General features: G+C 39.6%; 1 protein-coding gene across 2 annotated transcripts in view; it reads left to right on the top strand.

Moving 5' to 3' along the window:
• Positions 1 to 7,750: 7,750 nt before the first annotated feature.
• gbe1b (glucan (1,4-alpha-), branching enzyme 1b) overlaps positions 7,751 to 22,040 on the top strand; it is a 62,771-nt gene continuing 48,481 nt past the window's right edge. Inside the window, exons 1-5 of one of the 2 annotated variants that reach the window (XM_030777865.1) lie at positions 7,751 to 7,929; positions 15,502 to 15,671; positions 16,764 to 16,879; positions 19,475 to 19,600; positions 20,539 to 20,674. In XM_030777865.1, coding sequence (XP_030633725.1) covers positions 7,832 to 7,929; positions 15,502 to 15,671; positions 16,764 to 16,879; positions 19,475 to 19,600; positions 20,539 to 20,674 — 646 coding nt within the window. In that variant the 5' untranslated portion in view covers positions 7,751 to 7,831. The remainder of the gene's footprint in view (positions 7,930 to 15,501; positions 15,672 to 16,763; positions 16,880 to 19,474; positions 19,601 to 20,538; positions 20,675 to 22,040) is intronic. The other variant, XM_030777864.1, reaches the window with a different exon arrangement.

The raw sequence follows: 22,040 nt of genomic DNA, 5'->3' as shown, positions 1-22,040 counted from the left end.
ACGTTAAAATATCGTCCATATCATCCATACTTCAGAACTGTGTAAGGTAAGACCAAGTGTTATCTTCACATCATATCATTAATTTTATGCTTTTCTCTATGTGCTGAGACCAACTCCATCATAGTTGCTTAGCCTTTTCGATCTGACTTTTCGGTGTACTCGAGTTGTAAAATTATGCACTCGTGCAACCCCTAATACACACTGGCCAAAGTAACACAACCTAGGGCACGTACCTCATAGCAGAAAGACCATTGATTTCACTGTGTATGTGCAATGGAATTGAAAATATTCTCATTATGACTGATGTGTTCTCTGGCCTGATACAGGCGGTGTCAACCAAGGACAAGTCTGTTTGGACAGTACCACAGATACTGGTTGAACTGTTGGACGTGTTTGAATTTCCAAGGCAAATTTTCTCCGACCAAGGATAGTGCCCTGGACACAGTCCAAAATAAATTGTGAAATGTTTGGCATCACGAAAACCTGGGTTACAGCATTTTGACAACAATGACCACATGGTAATACCTTTCAGAACCTCCTGCACACTTTTCCTTTAGGAAAAAAAATAATACAGATTAGTAGAATAGTTGCTCCAAGTGGTACATCACTCTGCTGGCTGTAACAGTTACCAGTTGATTTTATGCTGAGACGAGATCATCTTGACCAGTACAGGCATGAATGGATTATACAGAGTGAGAGACAGGAGTAGATCTTATATGGAGCCTGCTCCCATCTCCAGGCCAGAGCCACCCAGTGGGCCAAGACAAATGACACTGAGGTATAGTATGATTTATTACAGGCAAGTCAGCGGGTGTAACAGCACTCTTATAAAAATGGGAGGCTGGAATAAAATCCAGGACACCTGGGACTCCACATAAGGTTGTATGGTGCCTAGAAAACCCCACGTGTTCCATCTTCCTGGTAGAGAATGGAGCCGAGGTAAAACACGTGAGTTGCAGTTGGGGCGATCCTACCAGGGTCTCCATTCCAGCCCCCCCAAAAAAGAGTCAGCAGAGACTAAAGCTGCCTTCTAGGGGGTTCTGGGTCAGAAAGTTGGTCAAGACCAACAAATAAGAGGACTTGCGGTCACCTATAGGTAAACATACTAAAAGAACCTCCACTGGTATTTTCTATTCAGTGAGGGACATTTCCTGACCAAGCTGGACAAGAGTATACTAATCAAGTTGTATGCGATATGCTCGAAGTATCAACCAAAGAGGAAGAACAAGAGCTGAACTTGCAGCTATGATGACCACTTTGTCTCTGTCAAAAGCTATGGTTCAGGCTTAGATTCCTGAAATGAAAAACTTCCTGGTGGCACTTCTAGCTTTGCTACTTCTTCTAGAAGTAGCAAACCCACAGAGTGAGAAGTTCAGTGGCCAGGTTAATTTACAGGATGACATACTCCCTGAGTAAGTGTCATCCAGCGGTAGCCAAAGCATTCGGTGTTTGGCCTTAACTGAAAGGTTGATAAGCAGGCCGAACACTAGTTTAAACTTTGGGGAGTCGATTTTGGCCACGAAACACTGCTGTTGCTGAATAAGTTCCATAAGAATGCCTTGATGAAACCAAGGAATTTTTCATATTATTTCAATAGCTAATAAAGCAATGTAGGGCCGGCAAAATGTACTTTTAACTTCCCTTGGAGTTTTAAATCTTTCTGATGTAACTATTCAAATCATCACCATAACCAAATCAGCATGTTGCACTCTAGATGCTAATGGTGATGCTGGAGATGATTAATGACTGAAGCTGAAGCATGTCTCCTGAAAAAAAAGGCCAGTATTTACAACCAATAAACATCTATACAGACAGCTTGAGGTGTTCAAATTGAGCTGTGTTATAATGGTAAAATGTTCCTCACAGGCCAGTATTAATTTGTATGTAAGTACAGATGTTTAACACATTTGTTTAACACACTTTCTTGTTTCATTACAGAGCCCCTACATCTGTCATTGTGATGTACTGTGGCACTGTCATGCTGGTGCTCATTTTTGGCAGAGAGATATTTCTTCATTTCCTTTAAAAACACGGTAAAATGTCACGTAAATACGCTTTGTATTGAAAAGATTTAAGAAGTGAAGTTTTTACAGATTCACTGTCTTTTGAGAGATTATTTGTGGGTGGGAGCTCATTAAACGTAGTGAGAGATAATTGCGTATGGGTTATATATTGCTTGAATTTAAACAGCTGCTTTCTAATGACCTATTTCCTGCAGATCCCTGCATGTTTGTGACTGCATGACCCTATCCTGAAAAGTTTATAGTTTTGAAGACATTTAATAGTATTGGTAATAGTAACAATTGCTTGCTGTTAGGTAGGGGTTTTATGTTTTCAGTCAAACACTTGCACATATTTTCTTGTGTATAGTTTAAGCAACATTACTGCTTATTTTATATTATTTGGCGCTGTATCATATGCAAAGAATACAACCAAATTCTTAATGCTGGATTTAAAAGTGATCCTGTACTAGGGGGTTAAACCATGTCAGATGTGCAATGTTTTTCGTATTAATTTTGATTGATTTCATTGTTCCTTGCATTCTGTGTATCCACATCTCTCCTGGACCTTACGGCAACTGCTGGGCCTTCCCATGGGCGACAGGCATTGGTGAGGTAACTTGTGGTGTGTGTGTCACTTAATTAACCTTTCCGCTCATAGCTTTCAGTGGAGCTATTTGCATTGGGACTGATGATTCCAAATGTTTGCTCTGTGTGTGTGTGTGTGTGTGTGTGTGTGCAGTGAACAGAATGTATGCACTGTAATATCAGTTCCTGTACTGTGAGGGGTTGTGGTCCCTAAGTTCCTTAGGCCCATTCTTTCTACCTCTCAATTCTTCTGTCTTTATTGTTTTGCCACATCTGTTCACAAAGGTAGCCCAATGTTTCATTCTGTCTGTAATTTTGTGATAAAAACACTTGTAAAAGCAGTCAAAATGTATTTCTAGTTGTTGCTTTTCATTATTTTTCCTCCCTACTTGTTGTGGGTCATATCATGATAAATTTAATGGAATTACTTCAGGGAAGAATTTCTTTTAAATACGTAAAAAATTGCAGTTGCCGGGAACAGCGAATGTAAAGTAGTATCGAGATTGATGAATTAGAATATAATTGATAAGTGAAAGGTTAAAATTAACATTTAAATAGTAGTGTTTCTGAAGACCTGAATTTCAATAACACAAAAAGCAAACCCGGCATATAAATCACGACCGTGTGTCGCTATATGGTACGACATGAAATGATGAGCTCAAAATGGAACTGGCACGACTACAAGCAATATGCTCTCGTGTCTAATGTTAAAGGGCAAAACTGTCCGTCGCGTAGCCTCCTACCAGGGGCGATGAAGTCCAGGAGATCATTTAAGGGACTTCATGATGTGTGCTCCTCTGGCTGTCACAGCAGCTGCTGACCGTCTCACCGCTGACTGTGCCAAGAGGCGTCATGCTCAGTCAGGCAGGAAATTCTGGCAGAAATGGGAATGGTGACATCCTGGCCACTTCCCAGATCCCCCCGATCAGCTTTACTTATGCAGCGTCAGATTTATTATGCAGTGAGATCACACAGGTTTTCAAGGGCAGGAGCCTGTCCTCTAAAGTTAAATTCACCTGATTAGTATGAACAGAGAAGAATTGCTTCACACTCACATATACTACCCACAGATCACCAGCTAGAATGAATGTCCTCGAATAGAAACGTACAAGCTACCGACTTGCTAAATTGGTCGGCTATATATTTTTAAAACATATCGTTAAACCACATTTCTCTTCTCACCCTGTCTTATTTTATTCATTTGTGAATTAAGGGTGCAAATGGTGAAGTCTGGCTGAAATTTACACTCAATCTGGGAGTTATAAAAGATCTCTGCAGTGCAGAGATGAGGGGCGGTAGTACTGTCGTTCTGTAGACCAGTTCCTGTGATAGCCCACAGAGGGCTCTCTAGAATGTTGTCCATGAACCCTGGGCAGAGTGAACTCAGGTCACCGGAGGCTTATGGAGCAATCACGTATGCTTGGATACACAGTTTTGCTTCAAAGTTAGCTTACATTGTATACCCTATTTCGTAAATATTGAAAATTAAATCTAGACAAAGTTCATGATTGTTTGTGTTGTCCTTTGGGGAAAAATGCATAAATATCAAGGGTATTCTATTTCAACGAGTGAACAATTCAACCATGAAATAAAACACAGTCCTGTGTCTTCATAATACAAACCACCCTCTATTTTTTTCTCATTTAAAAGTGCATCACGCCATATAAAATTTCTATGGAATCCTTATTTTTTCTCTACTCCTATGAAAGCTACTGCACTGGAACATTGATCACAGAATCTCCCTCATCTGTACTTCCCTCTGCCCCAAAGCAATAAGACACTGTTTACAGAGACAAACCCCCCTGGCCCTGTCATTACCATTTGCACATTTAGATATTTCGCTAGCTTCCTTTCTCAAATGCACCGGAAGCAATTAAAACCCCAAAGAATCAAAGAGTGCTCTCATATCTGTTCATTTGTCTCTGTGCCTTATGGTGCTTCCTCAGTCAACAGCAATTAGTGTCAGGCAGAGTTGCTAAAGTTCCTCTGATTAAGCCTAATTAAACAAATCACAGATCTAATGCATAAACACATTAATTATTGAGGTGCTGAAACACTACAGGGTTCTTTCTCAGATAGGGACGTAGGGCGGGGAATAATAATGTACCAATCAAATTCTCGGTAAAGCTCGCTGAAGACTCAACAAAACTTTGTAGCACAATATGTGCTCTAAGACCAAGTGACCAAGTAGTGTTTTTCCGGCTGCACATTGTCTGGTTACGCAAACCCAATTAAAAAGAATACGTCCACCATACCAATGTCATTATAACAATGTTTATTGAAAAGACATGATGAATGAACACATACATTGTATGTACTTTTCAGATAATACATTACGGTTTTGAGCATGACCCTTACGATTTTAGCATAAATGGTTTTGTTTTGGGGGTTTTTCCCCGCTTGTCACATGGCAATGATTTTATCATATTTGTATAAGCTGGCGCCCTGGGAGCAGGGTATTTAGAGTGTAGAATTTTTTGAACTGAGATCCTCTACAAAACACTGTTCAGGTACCGCCCGATGAATAAAGATGTGCTCACACAGTGAGTGTTGTAAATGATCCTTTAAAGTGTAAGGTCATGAACTGGGATGAACTGTCAGCTTAAAATGAATGGAATCTTTGAACCTTCAGGATGAACTAACAATTACTGTCCCTTAGTGTGAGGATGACATGATATACTAACTATACAGTTTCTCTGATTGTATACTGTCTTTTTTTAGACTTACAAATGATACTTTTCAAGGACAACTGGACAGCATTTTCAGTATTGAGATAAAGGAATAAAATATGAGAGTGGCTGAATGAAGAGATTAAATATATTTGGCTAATCTACCTTAAATTCTTACTATTCCTGCCTTTGCAACACCAGCTGAGACAGATTAGAAATCCTACTACCAGTTTGTAATACCTCTTTAGTACTACCACATTTGTGTGACTAGGCACTGTCAGAATTGGGTAAGAATTGGGATCAAGTTGATCAGTCTGCATCTATGGCTCATTAAAGTTTTTTTGCTGCATCAGCTGAAGACTTTGGATTTAGCCATCACTGCTACAGCTGGGGCAGAACAACTCTCAGACTTGGCAGGGATTAGTGTGAAGTCGAGCAGCTGTTTTCAACCTGACCCCTCTGTAACCCTGTATTTCCAGAAGTTTCCTATGTCTTTCTAGCTGCCCTCATTTGACGATTACAAAACTCACACCGCTGAAAATACACTTGTGTGAAACGTAATCCTTTCATTAAACCAAATGATCTTCATTACTAAATCTGGAATATTCCAAGAACCAGGTAGCTCTTATAACACATTATCTCAACTGAATATTAGATTTTTTTTTCTTTTGTTGAGAATATAACAAGATATCAGTAAGAGACTTTATTACCTTACAAAAACAGAGATAGAGTCTGGAATTTACAGATGATATGGTTAATATTAACCAAAAAAACTGACCACAGAATTCTGCAAGTTTTACATTATAACATATATTATGTGTGTCAGCAGAAGGTTCACATTTATCAAAAGCGTTTTTTTTTTTGTCTCTGACCAATTTGTTTTTGGTTGTTCTGTTGATTTAAGAATGTGCTATGCTTTTCAGTAGCATGATCTAAGTTGACGGGGTATGTAAAAATTAAAGATTAAACAAGATATGCCATAAGTCAGGGTTATTGATATTTAAACAATATTTGGTTTCTTATACCTCAGATATTGCTCTAATCCCTTGCATTTGATCTAACTGGAGCACATCCAAACTAAATCTGATGCAACTCGGGCTAAATGGAGGACTTTGAAAAGTACAAGCTTTGAAAAATGTTTCAATATTATCAAATATGTGCAGATATCAGATAAACCAGATCAGCCTAAGCCCTCAGACACCCTCAGGAGAATGTGTTAAAATATTTATTTTAATTCCTGTATCTCTGCATTTTATGATTAGGTATGCTGTCTTCCCCTTTGCAACAGTTTTGCAATGCAGGGACAAAAACAGAAGTGTTACACAAGCGGAAAGTGGAACTAGCGTTTAGATGTTACGGCAGACAAAATGAAGTTACTTTTTCGATGCTGATCACTTTTGCCCAATCCAGTCATCCGATTATGGACATCTGAGTTTGGATGAACTCTGGTCAAATCAATGCAATATCAGTTCAATTAACTATCTTGCCAACAACAAGTTCAAAGTGCATTATTTCAGCCAGGGCATGTGAACAGTCTGTTTTCTCCTGATGTATCATCAGTATCTGAGAATCTTTCATTGCCAGTGTAAAGATGTGCCAAATTAGTTTAAAAATTCAATGATGATCAATATTTCACATGAGTGATATACAGATAAAGTGTAAGATTTTTTCCCTGTACATTATAGTTGGGGTGGGAATATTCCTCTCCAACAATCAGATTTCAGCAGAAAGCCTTTGTCTAAGTGTCAAGGGGAGGGTTCGTCTTTTCCTAAGGCATTTAAGTGAATGTCAGTGTGAAACTACTTACATTTCAGTGCGGTCAATTTTCATTGAGCAGTCTCATTTCAGATAGTTTGTCCTCTGCTGTGCCTGACCTTGAAATTAAAAGCATGGTGCAGCATAATCTAGTTCTCAGAAGATATGCGTGCACTCTGCTCGAGAAACCCTGGGATCCCAGATTCCCTGACGCGTAATCGCATTTATTCCGTTTCAAAATCATTAAAAAAAAATCTCAAAACGCCCACTGTCAAATCTAAAACATTTAATGTAGGTTATACAGTACGTTTTAAAGATATAACATTCTCCATTACAAATATTTATCAGCTTGTGAGCCACAGGTCGCTAGAAAGAACACCACTATTATTCTCATTTTTTCATTTGAAACTACAATTCTGACTGAATTTGCATACTGAATATTTCGAACCAAACAAAAAACTGTCACCGGAAAAGTACGGTATACGTGTAATCTTTCAACTGTGTATTAGCAAACCCATACAACACTGAACTTCCTCAAGGGCAGACAGCTTCGAGTGATTTATAAGGTCTACGTCTTAATGCTTCCGCTGTCGTCTTAAAGACCTACTTTCAAATGCAGTTTTTGGAAGATATTTGATTCTGCATATTGGCTGTTCGTTTCAAATGGGATGGGCATAATCGAGTAACCTGAATCGCGAGCGTCCCAACATCAATGGTTAAACGGGACAATGACCCTGCCCACTCATGTATAACAGCTAAAGCGGAGATCTCTGTAGCACTGACTGAATTGGTACTCGATTGCTCTGGACTGTGGTGAATATGGCTGATGCTGAGGATAATGTTTCAATTCCTCAGTTCAACTCCCTTCTACAAATGGATCCCTACCTCAAAGCATATGAGAAGGACTTCAAGAGGAGGTAAAATAAGCATTATGGTGTTGTTTGCTGTAAACCGCTCCTTTCTGGCCCCACCCTATTCTCTAACATTCACTGACAAGCATGTCGGTTAGCAGTGACACAGAATTACCAACGATGTTAATATTTTCCGTCAAAATATGTGATCAACACGAAGTTCCGCGAGCAATACTCTGCCTCGACATTTGAGAGGTGCATGTAGCTGCTGTGCATATTTGCTTGGTGGTCGCATCAGGACACGACTGTCTGGTCTTCGGAAAGCTAAATCTTGAATGCATTACGCCCATGTCACAATACATATACTGTATATGTATAGATGGCGCAGTTAAAATCGCAGAAGAGTGAACTTGACATTAATGAATGAACACAAAAAGGTACATTACAAGCAAATAAAAAATTACGTATTTTTGGCCGTGTATTTAGAGCGGTCCTGAGGATGATAGTGCATTCCCCTCGAGCCCGGCAGTATGGTTTCTTCCACAGGAAAACACAGAAACAGCACATCATCCATGGTTTACGAAATGATTTGAATCCACGTGTGAGTCCTCAGCGAATGACTGAAGGTTGGTCGGCCAAATAGACTTCCTATTGTTTGACAGTTGTGAGGGACGTCCGGCAACGCCTACTTTTAAAAATACAACTCCGACATTGCAAAAGGCTGCTCCATTGTCAGTGCATGGACAGAAAGCCTGAAAATAGCCTGGTTGTTCTTTTTTGCATTTTGATAGGTTGTATGACCAGTTCGTTAGTCGCCGAATATTTAGCTTAATTGTCCGTGTTCAGTCTGTGTTAGATGACTCAGGTGGTTTCATTTGTGAAATATGATTTAAAAAATCATGGTAAGGTGATTGGTAAGGTGCTTTTGTGTGTGTTACGGAATACTTTAAAGGCTAAATGAAAAGTGTATGCAGAAAGTTAAGAAAATTGTATACATATAACATTTATTTTATTATTTTTTGAACGAAAATAATGATGAGTTATTATTTCATGGCCACCTAGAATTACATAGCATACATGTACTCTCTGTCTGTGTGTGTGTGTGTGTGTGTGTGTGTGTGTGTTTGAGTGTATGTGTGTATACGAGACAGTTTAGAGAGGTATATAGAACACATAGTAGGAGAAAAAGACTTTACCTTTGCCATGTTACAATAAATTCCAGCACTCTTGAAGTGGTCATAAATTATGTTTTAACCCAGAATGCTCAAAAGTGCTGTATGTTTCAGCAGCCTGTCTGTCTTACTGCTACACACCATAAGTGCATCGCTCAGTGATTCCCCTCCATTTGTCTTTGGAGAGAGATTTCAACGTGTATCTGTAATGTAGGTGAGAAAACAGGTAGCACGCCATTTAAATAAAGAACAAGTAACATTGTGCATCAAATGGAATGTTAACAGGGTTGCCTCTCTCTCTCGCCTAATTTTTGCACGAAGAATGCTTGTATTCTTCACCATATTATTATTATTATTATTATTATTATTATTATTATTATTATTATTATTTGATGCTTCTTTGTAAAACTATACAGACCTGAGCTTCTTTTCTTATCAGTAATGGTGCCCCATTTCATTAATGCTGTCTTACACTGTATTTAACCTGCAGGAGTCATGACTCTCCAGTCATTTTCGCTGCCACAGAGACATCTGACTGAGGCGAATAAAAGGCCTCATTATCATTTTAATTAACTGGAAAAGTCAAAAGAGGTTACCATAGGTGTATCGGGAAAATATGTGTGTGTATCTCTCTCTCTCTGTCTTTCTCTCTGTATATGAATATGTGTATACATACACACACACACACACACACACACACATATGTGTGTGTGTGTGTCTCTCTCTCTGTGTATATATATATATATATATATATATATATATATATATATCCATATATATGTGTGTATGTGTGTGTGTCTAGATAGACAGATAGAATGCACTTCATAGAACCGTCTCAATATCCTATGTCTCTCTTATGTCTCCATATCTCAGAATAATATGTCCGAACATCTCATATTCACGCACAGTTACCTCCTGAGACACAAGACACAAGTTTTGTAGAAAACTGTAGTGGAAATTACATTAAATTGCCTGGCAGATATTACATCTAGCCCCTGCTGTCACTGTGCTATTTTCTAATGCTCTTTGTTAATGAAAAATAAGGACTGTTGTGTTGGAAGTGAACTCTGTGTTTAACAGAACTGAGATGAACTTGCTATAGCTCTTTGTGGTAAGTATTTCTTTACTCACCTCAAATAAGTTGAACGGGGTCATTCTCCCCTTGTAAACAGACTGAACCAGAGGGCATCTGAGGCCTACAATACAACTCATGGAAAGAGTGTAATGATTTACAGACCGTCGGGGATATAATCACGGTAATACCGTTATGCTCGACATTACACACAAAAAAAGTTGCTTTCTTAGATCTCCCCAGAAATATTTGATTTTGACATTATCCCTGGGTGGAATGCTTAATAGACTGGCGTACATTTCATCTTTCTTTGCTAAAAGGCTTACATTTTTTTTTTTTTTTTAAATTCACAAAGTTTTCTCTTAAGAAAACTTTAACAGTGTGTCGCATCGTCGGCGGTTTGAATTTCACACTCTTCCTCTGCTGAGGTTAAACTGAAGTTTTTTCCTCACGCATTTTTTTTTTTTACTGACTTGTTCTGCTCTTGCATTACCTGAATGCAATTTACATCGTACCCAATGGTGTAATGGGGTTTTTTTTTTTTTTTTTTGCCGCAACGCATGAAAAAGGTAACACAACCTGGTTAGTGTTTGTAGGATGCGAGCAAAATGATTGGTCGTGCAGAGGTTGGATCAGCGTGTCAGTTCTATCTCTGACACAGCTTGAGCTCTTCAGGCTCTGGAGAACTGCAGACGTGTCTAAGACACCTGTCTGGCCTGTGAAAGCCCTTCCCATAAATTATTTTACATACGTGGACACCACTGTGAGGCTCAGATAGCTCTTGATCAGACTCAGCTTGCGAAACCCCCAGAGCGCCTTCAGCGTCCCTTCTACCCCACCCCCCCCTCCTCCGCCCCTCATCTCTGCCTGCACCCCCACCCACCCCCTCAACGTAAGCATCAGAATCAACAACCTCTGCAGGCCAAATGGAGTCGCGCTGTGCTGTTAGAGCTGCCGTGCGGTGTCAGGAATTCAGATGACTAGTCAAAATGGGACCTGTTGACCCTACAGGGACTGATTCGTCAACGCTCCATACGAGTCTGTCGCTGAGACCTGTGCCCAGACAAGGCAGCGGTACCGCAGTGTTGTTCCGAGTGGGCATGCACCGCTCTGGACTCACAGCAAAGTGAATGAATGATGTTTTCTGGCTGATTGCCGGCACAGACTATAACACTTGACTGTTTTTGTTTTTTTTTTCTTTTAAACAAGTTTCGAGTAAAAGGTGTACGTGCTAGGATAATATATGAGGAACTAATTCACTTGAAGTGTGTCTAATGTCTGTGAATGTCCATAATTATCACACTAGAATGTGTAGCGTAATCTTTGACTTGTTCCACAAAATCTGGTAGTATGTATATGTAACACATTGATAATTACACTATACATACACACACACACACACACGCACACACACACACACACACATATATGTAAGTCCTCTCAGAGACACAATCACTTCATTTAGATTAAATTATTCAGAAAAGCTAATTGAAATTTCCAGCCTTCTTTAGCATTGATGTCTGATTGTCTACATCTATTGACTAAATGAGATGGCTGATGTAAGCGTCACTGAAATGAAAGTAAATCAGTAGCACCGGCGGTAATCAAAACACGATATGTCTTTTAGTAATTCTTCAGACTGAGAATTGGAGCCATTACTTAATAATCCACTGTAATGTCTTTGCTGTGGATTCACTAACTTACATTTTAAGTCTCGACACAAACCTTTTGGGATAGTGTCTTTTTTTTTTTTTTGTCTTTGATTATCTGACAGTCATTTAAGCTAAGTTTTGTTTTGTTGTACTGTTTTTTTTTTTTTTTGTGTGCTGGCCTCAAATGTCTAGCATCAGCAGCCTAAATGTTGGTGCCAGGGTCTTGAGTTCCACTTTGAAAATGCTGGTCATGCCAGCCTTGTCCCCATTCTGTTTTCTTAGATGAGATCACTGTGGTTCTCCAGCTGTTTCCATCAGTCAGTCCTGCAGGGTACAGATGTTTGAAAGAGGTGACTGCAAACTTTGGAACAGCTTTGGAACTCTCTATGACATGCACCAAGCTGCTCATGACATTTAAACTGACTAATGAGGAACAGTATGAGAACAACGGACAAGTCACAAGTCACAAGTTTTTGCAGACACTGAAACCGCAGTAATGAGAAAATCCAGGAGCAAAAAAACAGAATTTAGCCGTTCTGAATTTAAGCGTATAAGACTATTGTGGTCTGTCTCAGACTGGGCTTTGTATTATCAGCAGAATAGCTGCCATGACGACAGTCGCTAAATTAATTATACTGACAATGGCAGTACGGCTATGAATGTTGCATGTGTCCTTGGCATGACTGTGATGTAAGATGACTCCCCACACTGGCTATTAATATGTTCTTTCATTGGTCGGAAAGTCTGAGGTTAGTCTGGATGCAACCGGTTACACAGTGAGGCTGGGTTGTTGTTCATTCTGTCTTAGGTGGTTTTAGAATCTGTTCATAACTTGCTTATTCTCGCCCTCTCTGATCAAATCTGTGTTTAAGTCAGAGGGGCTCTTTCTCATACCATGCCAATTTGTTGAACATTGCTCTTCAAATGCTACTTCAACATGGTGAATAACTTATTAAAGCCTGGATAATCCCACTTCTCTCTCACTCTCTCTCCCTCTCTCCCCATTTCTCCCCATCTTACATGCATATACTTATGAGTATTATGTTTATATATATATATATATATATATATATATATATATGTATATATGTGTGTGTGTGTGTGTGTGTGTGTGTATATATATATATATATATATATATATATATATATATATATAGACAGACAGACAGACACACACACACACACTTCTCACTGATTACATCTTCAGATATTTATGATACTGTGAACTGGACAAGTGTTTTCAGAAAGTACCACACTTGTTCCCCCTAGTGCCCTAATGGTTGAGTGCACCACAACCCATATTAACAGGGGACTCGCCAACTTAATGAGTTTTGTTTCAGGAATAACTCATCTTCTGATCACATCACTGAGAGTCAGTAAGAAAACTGGAAGAAGCTTGAACCATAACCTTTTGCAGTTTTTTTATTTTATTTTTATCTTTCACTGATTAGTTTCACTAATTAAGTCTGCTGATCGATGATGGTGTTATTATGTGACTTTTGTGACGGGAAAGGTAATTTGACAGGTTTTTGATGTTTCTTCTCGAATACTAGATTTTCTCTCTCAGATTTTTCAAAGTTAGCTGGAGCCAAGCAACAGATTCCAACTACGCCATTGTTACAAAAAGCACTTTACAGAGATCTTTAAATCTGGCTCCTGGTGTCAGTCCATCTTAGCTTTTGAAAAGAAAGATATCAAAAGTTTTGGTCATGTTATTGTGACACATCTGAATGAAATGAATGCCTCGGAGAAAGCAGAGCGGCTGATTAGGGCAGGAAGTGCAGTGCGTTAGCCAACAGAGGTTCTAGGCGGCTTCTCAAATGTATTCTTTTGTGTGCTTTTGAATACCCTTATCTTTTACAACCAATGTGTTGTTCTTGTGTTTCTTGATCTAATACGATGTCAGGGTGACATTGTTATAAACTTTTTCCACAAAAGGTGTAAAGATTCTTAAAATCTTTTTCTAAAAAAAAAACTTTTCCACCATTCAAATCGTCTGTATTGTAGTGAACCCATAGCAGTGTGTAATTTTTGTGTGTTATTGTGTTAATGTTACTTTTGTCACTAGAGTTCAGACAGTGCTTAGAGGGGCGGGACACAGGGGTTAACTGTAGGCGGGGTTAACTTTATTGCATGTGTGCATTTTTACACACCCCCCCCCCCTCTCTCTCTCTCTCTCCCTCTCTCTCTCTCTCTCTCTCTCTCTCTGTGGAGTATGTGGTAAGACCTTTTGGGCAGTCTTAGCATCTATTCTGAATATTCACATATCCAGAATGAGACAGTATATGTTCAACGGTAATGAAATGTTTCGCCCACTTTTGCTGAAGGCATGTCTGCTTTTGGAGAACTGCAACCTGCAGTTTAGGTATAACAGTTTAGGTATGCTGTATTTAATTTCTTTTCTATTTGTAGATTATTGTTATAATGCTTACATCACTATTATTTTTGAATGAGGTAGTCTTCATAATTTACAGAGAATAGTCAATAAGTAGAAAAAGAAGAGCAGTGTAGAAAAGTGACTTCCTCCATATGTTGAATTAGAGGACAAGAATGAAGGGCATATTGTCTAACTAACTTGCTTTCATATTATTGCTAATAAGTACATTGGTTAAAGGTTTGATTTCAGCAAGGTTTAAGGTTTGGGAATGACTATGATGGAAATCAGCATCTTGTGAAGTCACCTTGACATTCTGATTGAGATGCAGTTTCTCTTCTCTCATCTACACTCTAATCACCTTGGACGCCTGGGTGGAAGCATGCAGAGAATATAACATCTATAGGGGGCGGCACCCAGCCAATTCCCACAGCCTCCTTCATTGTCATAATTTTGACCGTTATACACACAGAAGAACTGTGTTCAAAATTTGAATGGTTGCTAATAGTAACCATCAACTGATGAGTTTCCAGAAGCTCTTTATCTTTGTGATTGCTTGGAGGGTCGTTATTAGCAGTCCACGCATGATATGACTTACTAGCACTTTTCTTTGCTTGATTATTAGCAGTAACAGACGTTTTAGTTCACTTTATATTAATGTTCAATTATTTTCTGAACTCTTTGTTGACCCTTATGTAGGGCCAGTTGTGCCCCCAGAATGTGACATGGTCTATGAATTGTTCAGAATAGCAGAGAGGCTAACGTGTATGCGCTTATGTCCTTTGTTGACCTTCACAGGCTGTGGCATAACTATGTGATGCTACTCTCTCTCTCTCTCTCTCTCTCTCTCTCTCTCTCTCTCTTTTTTTTTGAAAGCGTTAATTTGATTGAACTACTTTTTGGAGATGAAAGGCCAAGACCATTTGTTAGAATAGAACGGTAATTTTGAATTCCACAAGTGTGTATTTCAAAGGTTATCCTCTAGGCAGTTTTGCCAATGGGATGCTCAGTATGATGCATATGTAATAGTATAGAACATTAACTTGTTAAATTATTCAGTCAATGCACTTTACTGCCAAAGCAATGTGTTTAGAGTTGCCTCGTGTCCAGGAGTGAACGGTGCACTTCCTTTTGAACAGATCATCTGTATTTTTCCCAAGCACACTTACGCTGAAACGTACCGATATGTTTTTTTTTTTTGGTTTTTTTTAGCTGGATGCAGGAGAATATCACCTGAAACGAAAATCGTTTTATTTACCATTCCAGGAGCCCCGCTTTTATCTGCGTGTTCTAGGCCGAGGGGTTGTGTGATTTGGGAAAGATTATCCTTGTTTGCTGATGTGTTTTTGCTCTGCTCTTTGTTTGAAGGTATGGGCTGTTCCAGAAACAGCTCTGTCTCCTTGAGGAGGCTGAGGGGGGCTTTGATCAGTTCACGCGCAGCTATAAGACCTTCGGTGTACAACGACTGCCTGACAACAGCATGATCTTTAGGGAGTGGGCCCCAGCGGCTGAAGCCCTCTTTCTCACTGGAGACTTCAGTAAGTTGGCCAAAGGTTTCTACCACTTACAAAGACAGAGCCCCTGAAAGTCCAAACTGCATTCATTTATAATTCACTGCGTGCAGTGTTGTCAATGAGTGCAAAGAGCAAACACTTCACTGTTATTACATGAAGCCACATTTACATAAAACTTTCCTATGATTGAATAATCATTAATCATAGTACGTGTTTTGTTCTGTTATTTTGTATTTGTTTTGATGTGTAATTATAATATGTGGCACGACATACTTTGAGTACTTTCAGTTTCAGCATAAGTCAGTATACAGGGGTCAGTTTCAAATATGTCTGTATCATACGTTTAGTTTGAATATTCAAGCTGAACATTTTTTGTGTGCAGTCAGCGTCATGATGCAGCAAGCCAAGCTTAGGATAACATTCTAAAAACATTGTCTCTCTTCACATTATGCTTGCTCTTCTATATTAAATATTGATGGCAAACTCCAAGAAGGAAAAGCCTTTATTTTAAAGACTGAGATGTCTGGAGTACACAAAAAAATCGTACCTTTCACACCCGTTTCGTCTTTTGCAGGCTCACTTGATTCGTATGGTATTATTTGAAAACCCACCAACTTCAGGCTCTTTTATTTTTTGATAAGATAAAAAGGACTTTGTACTAAGTTAAAAGAAAGACACGAAAACGAGAGAAAGAAAAGAAAGAATAAAACACTCCAAGGTTATCAGGCTCCCTGTAAAGCAAAACTACTGCCAGAAGTCACCGGGGGGCTTGCTTTTGAAATCTGTTTGTTTGTTAGTACTCAAATGCAGCACTTTCTTTCGAAGAAAGTGCAAGTGTGCTTTTTTTTTTTTTTTTGGTGCAGGGCTAAAATTCTCTCTTTTCTTTGTTATAGTGTTGTTGCTGTTGATGTGACTTGTTAAGTTTTGGAACACAATACACATCCTCCGCTGTGTTGTGAAATGTTATGTACAGAATTGTTGCTTGTAAAAAGATGATATGTACAGAAATATTGCATATACTCGCGAGTATCACACACACACCACTTATCCTTCATCTTTGCAGCTGAAAGTAACTAAAGTGGTAGGTTTTTTGGGGTTTTTTTGTGCCTTGAATAGATGGCTGGAACAAGTTCTCACACCCTTACCAGAGGATGGAGTTTGGGAAATGGGAGCTTCACATCCCACGAAAAGAAGATCACTCACCAGCTGTTCCCCATCTCTCCAAACTGAAGGTACACTTCAGTGTTATCCCTACGCTATTCGACCTTGGCTTGCATAATATGAGTGTGATGCTGTATCCCATGACATGTTACACGTATTTTTTCATATCAGTTTTACACTACACCGCAGGCTAAATTGGGTTCAGCTCACTGTAATATGATTTCAGTGGGGAAGGGTTCTCTTTCCCTCAGCATGCTCATCGAGGGTCCACGTGAGTTTGGAATCCCTTGAGTGATGGATTTTGCATGCAGATTTAAAAAAAAACGAGTACACTCACATCGCCCGTGCGTCCCGTCGTTAGAGTCTAACCCTCGCCAAACGGAATAAACTTTAAAAGAATGTTAGAAATATTACCTCCAGCGCTCAAGAAATACAAAAAAAAAAAAAGCCTAAACCATCACAATCGTCTGTCAGCCATTGTGTTAGGTGGTGGCAGAAGTGGGATTGATGACACAATGATGGTACTCTCAGTGAGAACAGCTCAGTGTACACAGACTGGGAAACTGTCTGTTCTGCATTCATTGTTGGCTCAGGTCAGGCTCAGGACGATAAGAACCAGATGCAGCCTTTGGCACCTTCCCTGTCCCAGTTTATCCTTCCAGACTGGGAATGGATGTGGGCAGAAAACTGGATTAAGTTCCTGTGCTTTTCCTCTCGGTGAAAAATGCTGTACTGTAATTATATTCATTCCAGCAGTGGACTAATCTTCTCCTGTAGGGTTGCTAGAGCTTCATCCATTATGTATCGGACTCTTTTTTTTTTTTTTTTTTCTTAGCATTTTTACTGACAGTCACCTTAACTGTCAAAATATCACTCGCGATAAACCACAAATCGAGATAATGGTAAGCGGTAGAATTATGATGATTACGATGGCAGTCTTAGTCAATTCCCATCTTCCGTTTGATTCTTTTTTTTTTTTCTTTTCCCTTTTCATTTTGGCCACTCGACAGTAATTTTTCTTTGTTGGAGCACCATTCTTTCTCTCTCTGCATCCGTCCATTTGTCCTGCCATTTTTCTATAATTCTTTAAACCCTGAGAGGTGTCATACGGCGCTGCCAGCTCCAGGTCTGCTAGAGTCTTGGCACTAATGACGGAACCCCAGTGGTAGGTTGGATGGAAGGTCAGAGGCAGGTGGCAGTGGGTTGGTCATTACTTCGCTCTGGTCGTCAATGCAAGTCATAATCAAATGATCCAGTCGCTTTGGGCCAGGAAGGCAGACTGACGCCCAGGGATCCGTTCACGCTGTGCAAAACATTCAGTATCGATCCTCTGAGCAGCTTTTTCTCTCAATCTTTTTTTTTTTTCTCTCCCTCTTTTTTTTCCCCCCTGTCTTTCTTCCGTGCTAGATGTGCCGCGGCAGTAGCTGTAGGGTGAAGAGAAAGTAAGTGAAAGTAACTCCGATTAGAACAGCCGAGTGCACCCACAGTACGCTCCCTTTACGCTCGGGCCCGGAGTGGATGGTGGAAGTGTCTGCCTTGTTCCCCTAAGCATTTATCAGGATTTGTGCTCCTTCATGGAGCACTTTATGTGTATTGTATGTCTCTCTCTTTCTCTCTCTCTCTCTCTTTCTCTCTCTCTCTCTTTCTGTGTTTGTGTGTGTGTGTGTCTGCTTCTATGTTAGTTTCTGTGCATCTGTGCATCGGTGGTTTTACTCCTCTGTGACTTTTCCACACATTAAATAATGTTGTAGAATAAGGAGGAGTAATGTAATGATAATAAGCCGTGCACACCTTTGAAAAATGTCTCTGGTCGGCTGGCTTCGAGGCTACTCTGATCAAACTGGAAAAAAAAACAAACAGATAGCTCGTTCAACAAATAAATAAATAAGTAATGAATATGCTGATATAAATAACTTTTGTCAATACGGCATCAAGGATTAAATGACCCTTTCCGTTTCTGATCAATGGTTTGTCCACTACTGTGGAGAATGGAGTCTCCAAGGCATGCTCCGGGAAGAGTGTCCTCTCTGAAGGAGTAAGACAGACAGGAGATTCACACAGATTAGGCGGTGGTGTCATCATCTTAAAATGGTTGATGAACTGACATAGAGAAATGTTCTCTTGAAGGCTGTTCTCAATCTCTGTTGGCAGTGGAAGGTCAATGTGTCAGCTTGTTGGACTGAGAAAATGTGTACACACACACACACACACACACACACATACACAGACAGACTTACACACTTACGGCTGGACGATTGGTCTTCTTTTCAGACGTGACTTTTATGAGATTCGTTGCTCCCCGTGCACTTTTTCGTGCTTTGAAATGAAAAATCAAGTTGAATCTCTACTGTTGTAGATGCTAATGTCTATAATCTACTTTGTGATCCACATCACTTTTCATCATTCCATTCAAATGTTCATATCTTTGGTTACCTTTTTAATGAAGCCCTGATTCAGTGGCCTTTCTCGATTTGAGTGACCATTCTTAACTTCACTACGCTCTCTATTCATTCTAGGCTTTAGAATACTCACCATCCTGTTAACACCCATATGATGAAATATATGTTTGGAGTGGCTTTGTTTTTGGTCAGTTTGCTAAATGCTTGTCCTTTGTGTCTGGTTTGGATGCCCTTGCTGTAACACTGCATTTTTTTCGGACTCCCCAGGTAGTTGTTCACACCCCAGCAGGTGAACGGCTGTACCGGATCTCACCTTGGGCCAAGTATGTGACCAAGGATGAGTCCTCTGTCATCTATGACTGGGTGCACTGGGACCCTCCGGAACCCTATTTTGTAAGTGAAAAAAAGAAATGCGGCATTGGGATGGTGTTTATGTTCCTTAAGCAGAGAAACGCATTAGCTGGTCCTCCCAGATAGAGATCATAATGGTGCGCTTTTGTCGGAATCAGAGCCTTATTCAATTAAATGTTCTGAAATGATTTTTTTTTTTTTTTCTGTGAACATTTATGAAGCAACGCCTGTGGGAATATTATATGTTTATGGCATCCTAGTGGACATTGCATCTCATTTCAGACAAACGACTCGAGAAATAATCAGTCAGGGTTTGATACAGACTAACAGGACCAGTGAAAACGCAACAGAGACATATCATATCTCATTAAAAAAAAAAAAAAAAAAAAGCGGTTCAATACAGCAATACGTCAGGGCTTTATATTTGGAACTTAGTATCATGGATATTTCTGTTTTCATCCTTGAATCATTTTTCCTTTTTATTTTTTTTTTCAATAACCGACATGCTTTAATGTTATTCTCTTATGACTCATAATGTGCATAAAATACATTAATCAAAACAGGAAGACACATATCTTTTGTTATTATTTGAAATAAGGAAAACACAACAGTTGGAGCAATTACAATATTCCAAAACCCACCTCCACAGTGGGTTTTTTTTTTTCTTTTTTTTTTTTTTTTTGCAAAATCACTTTCATCCTTTTCAATTACCACGTAGTTCTCTCAGTTTGCCGATGTCGGTTCCGCCGCGTTTACGGGAGCAGATCTGGTGCTCTTCACACTCAAGGGCATGGTTTTCATCCAATACTTTCCCTGCTCTCCTCTGTTTCAAGTTTACTCTAGTGCCATTCTCAGACAAAAGGGATGCCAAAACATTTTGGAGTGTTTGTTGTCATTAACCAGTCAGGAGAAATTTATGTTCAGAGGGGAAACTCATCATTTTTTCACTTGTTTTTTGTTTTGTTTTGTTTTTTTTGCAGCACCGAAGCCCTCGGCCAAAGAAGCCGAAAAGTCTGCGTGTTTATGAGTCCCACGTTGGCATTGCTTCGCCTGAGGGAAAAGTGGCATCGTACACTAATTTCACGTACAATGTGCTTCCACGAATAAAAGATCTTGGTAAGAGATGGATGATTGAATATAGACTTTCTCTGCTTTTTAAAGGACGCACGTGATCAACTGTCTTGCGTTCCTGTCCGCAAGCCCAATGCCCAACCCGCACTTGAGCTTTCTAACAAGAACGTTAATCTTTGATACAATGGCTGCAATTAAAATCCATGCTAAAGCTTCCGTCTTGAAATATTAGAGAGCTAACAGTTTCTTCGGTGCCTCAGGATATTCGTCAAATTGGAAGTAAGGTAATCCTTTAGATGCGGAAGTAGCGTCTTAGCCATTTCATTTCAACACAAATCATATTGATCGAAGCAGCATCCAACATTGTGTTTTTGCAGGTGAATGTTGCAAGATAAATGCATAATCACAGATAGTCTCAAAGGCACAGAATTCTTTCACCATGTTCAGACAAGCTGCTTCACTGGCAATGAGGCATTATTTGGAAGATACTGAGGCAATGATTGGATGCGCCATAGCAACGGGCACTGTGGAGTGCTTTAATATAATTAGATTTAAAAACTAAATAAATAAATAAATGAATAAGTTTTTTGTGCTGATATTGGCAGGATAGAGATTATTATCTGTGTCCTTCTCCTTAACAAACAGTGCTTCTTAACCTCGTGAACCTATCGAATCGTCGCGGTGCGACTGTCCTCCGCGTTAGCGAACCAGACTGAGCTGGTTTGGACAGCGCTTTGTTCGGATCACTCAGGTCTGAACCACTTCTTTGAGTCAGCATCCTGTTTACAAGCTGAAGCTGTTATGTGAAGTGGCCATTACTAAGTGCCAGGCAGGAATAGACAGGGGAGCGCATGTCTGAGACATAGGGAGGGCAGGAGGCAATTCAGACTGCAGGGACTTTTTGTTGGGGTTCAGAAAACACTAAAGAGGGCTCCCTGAATCTTAAACCACATCCCTTTCCCCCCCCCCCCACTAACATTATGTGCTAACTTGTTTCCAATGTTATAAGTAGATTTTATGGGCAATTATGTAGCTCTTAGCATTCTGATAGCAAAGGAAAACAGCCAAGAGGGGCTACCTCTCAAAGACAGAAAAAAAATATATGCACATGTAGATATATATATATATATTTATATAAAAGCAGGTTTGAAAAGCTGCTTTGTTTGAACTCAGTTGTTTGAATTCAGGCCCTTTCCTGTTTTAATTGTTTGTGTTGTCTTTTGAGTGTTGACTTTATAAAGTGTTATTGATTTTAAGCTTAGTTCATACGTAAAATGCCTTTTGGGATCTCTTCTTGTAATCCCCTCTTCAGGCCCTCTCTAAGTAGCACATAAAGTCAATGAAGTTGCCGTTCATTCCTTTGAATTTTAAGCACGAGCCGCACGCACAGAGAGCATTAAAACACAAAACG

This window comes from Chanos chanos, chromosome 6 (genome assembly GCF_902362185.1).
Source record: "Chanos chanos chromosome 6, fChaCha1.1, whole genome shotgun sequence".
Taxonomy (NCBI): Eukaryota; Metazoa; Chordata; class Actinopteri; order Gonorynchiformes; family Chanidae; genus Chanos; species Chanos chanos.
Note: the sequence above shows the minus strand (reverse complement) of the source record. Positions and strands in the feature narration are given on the sequence as shown.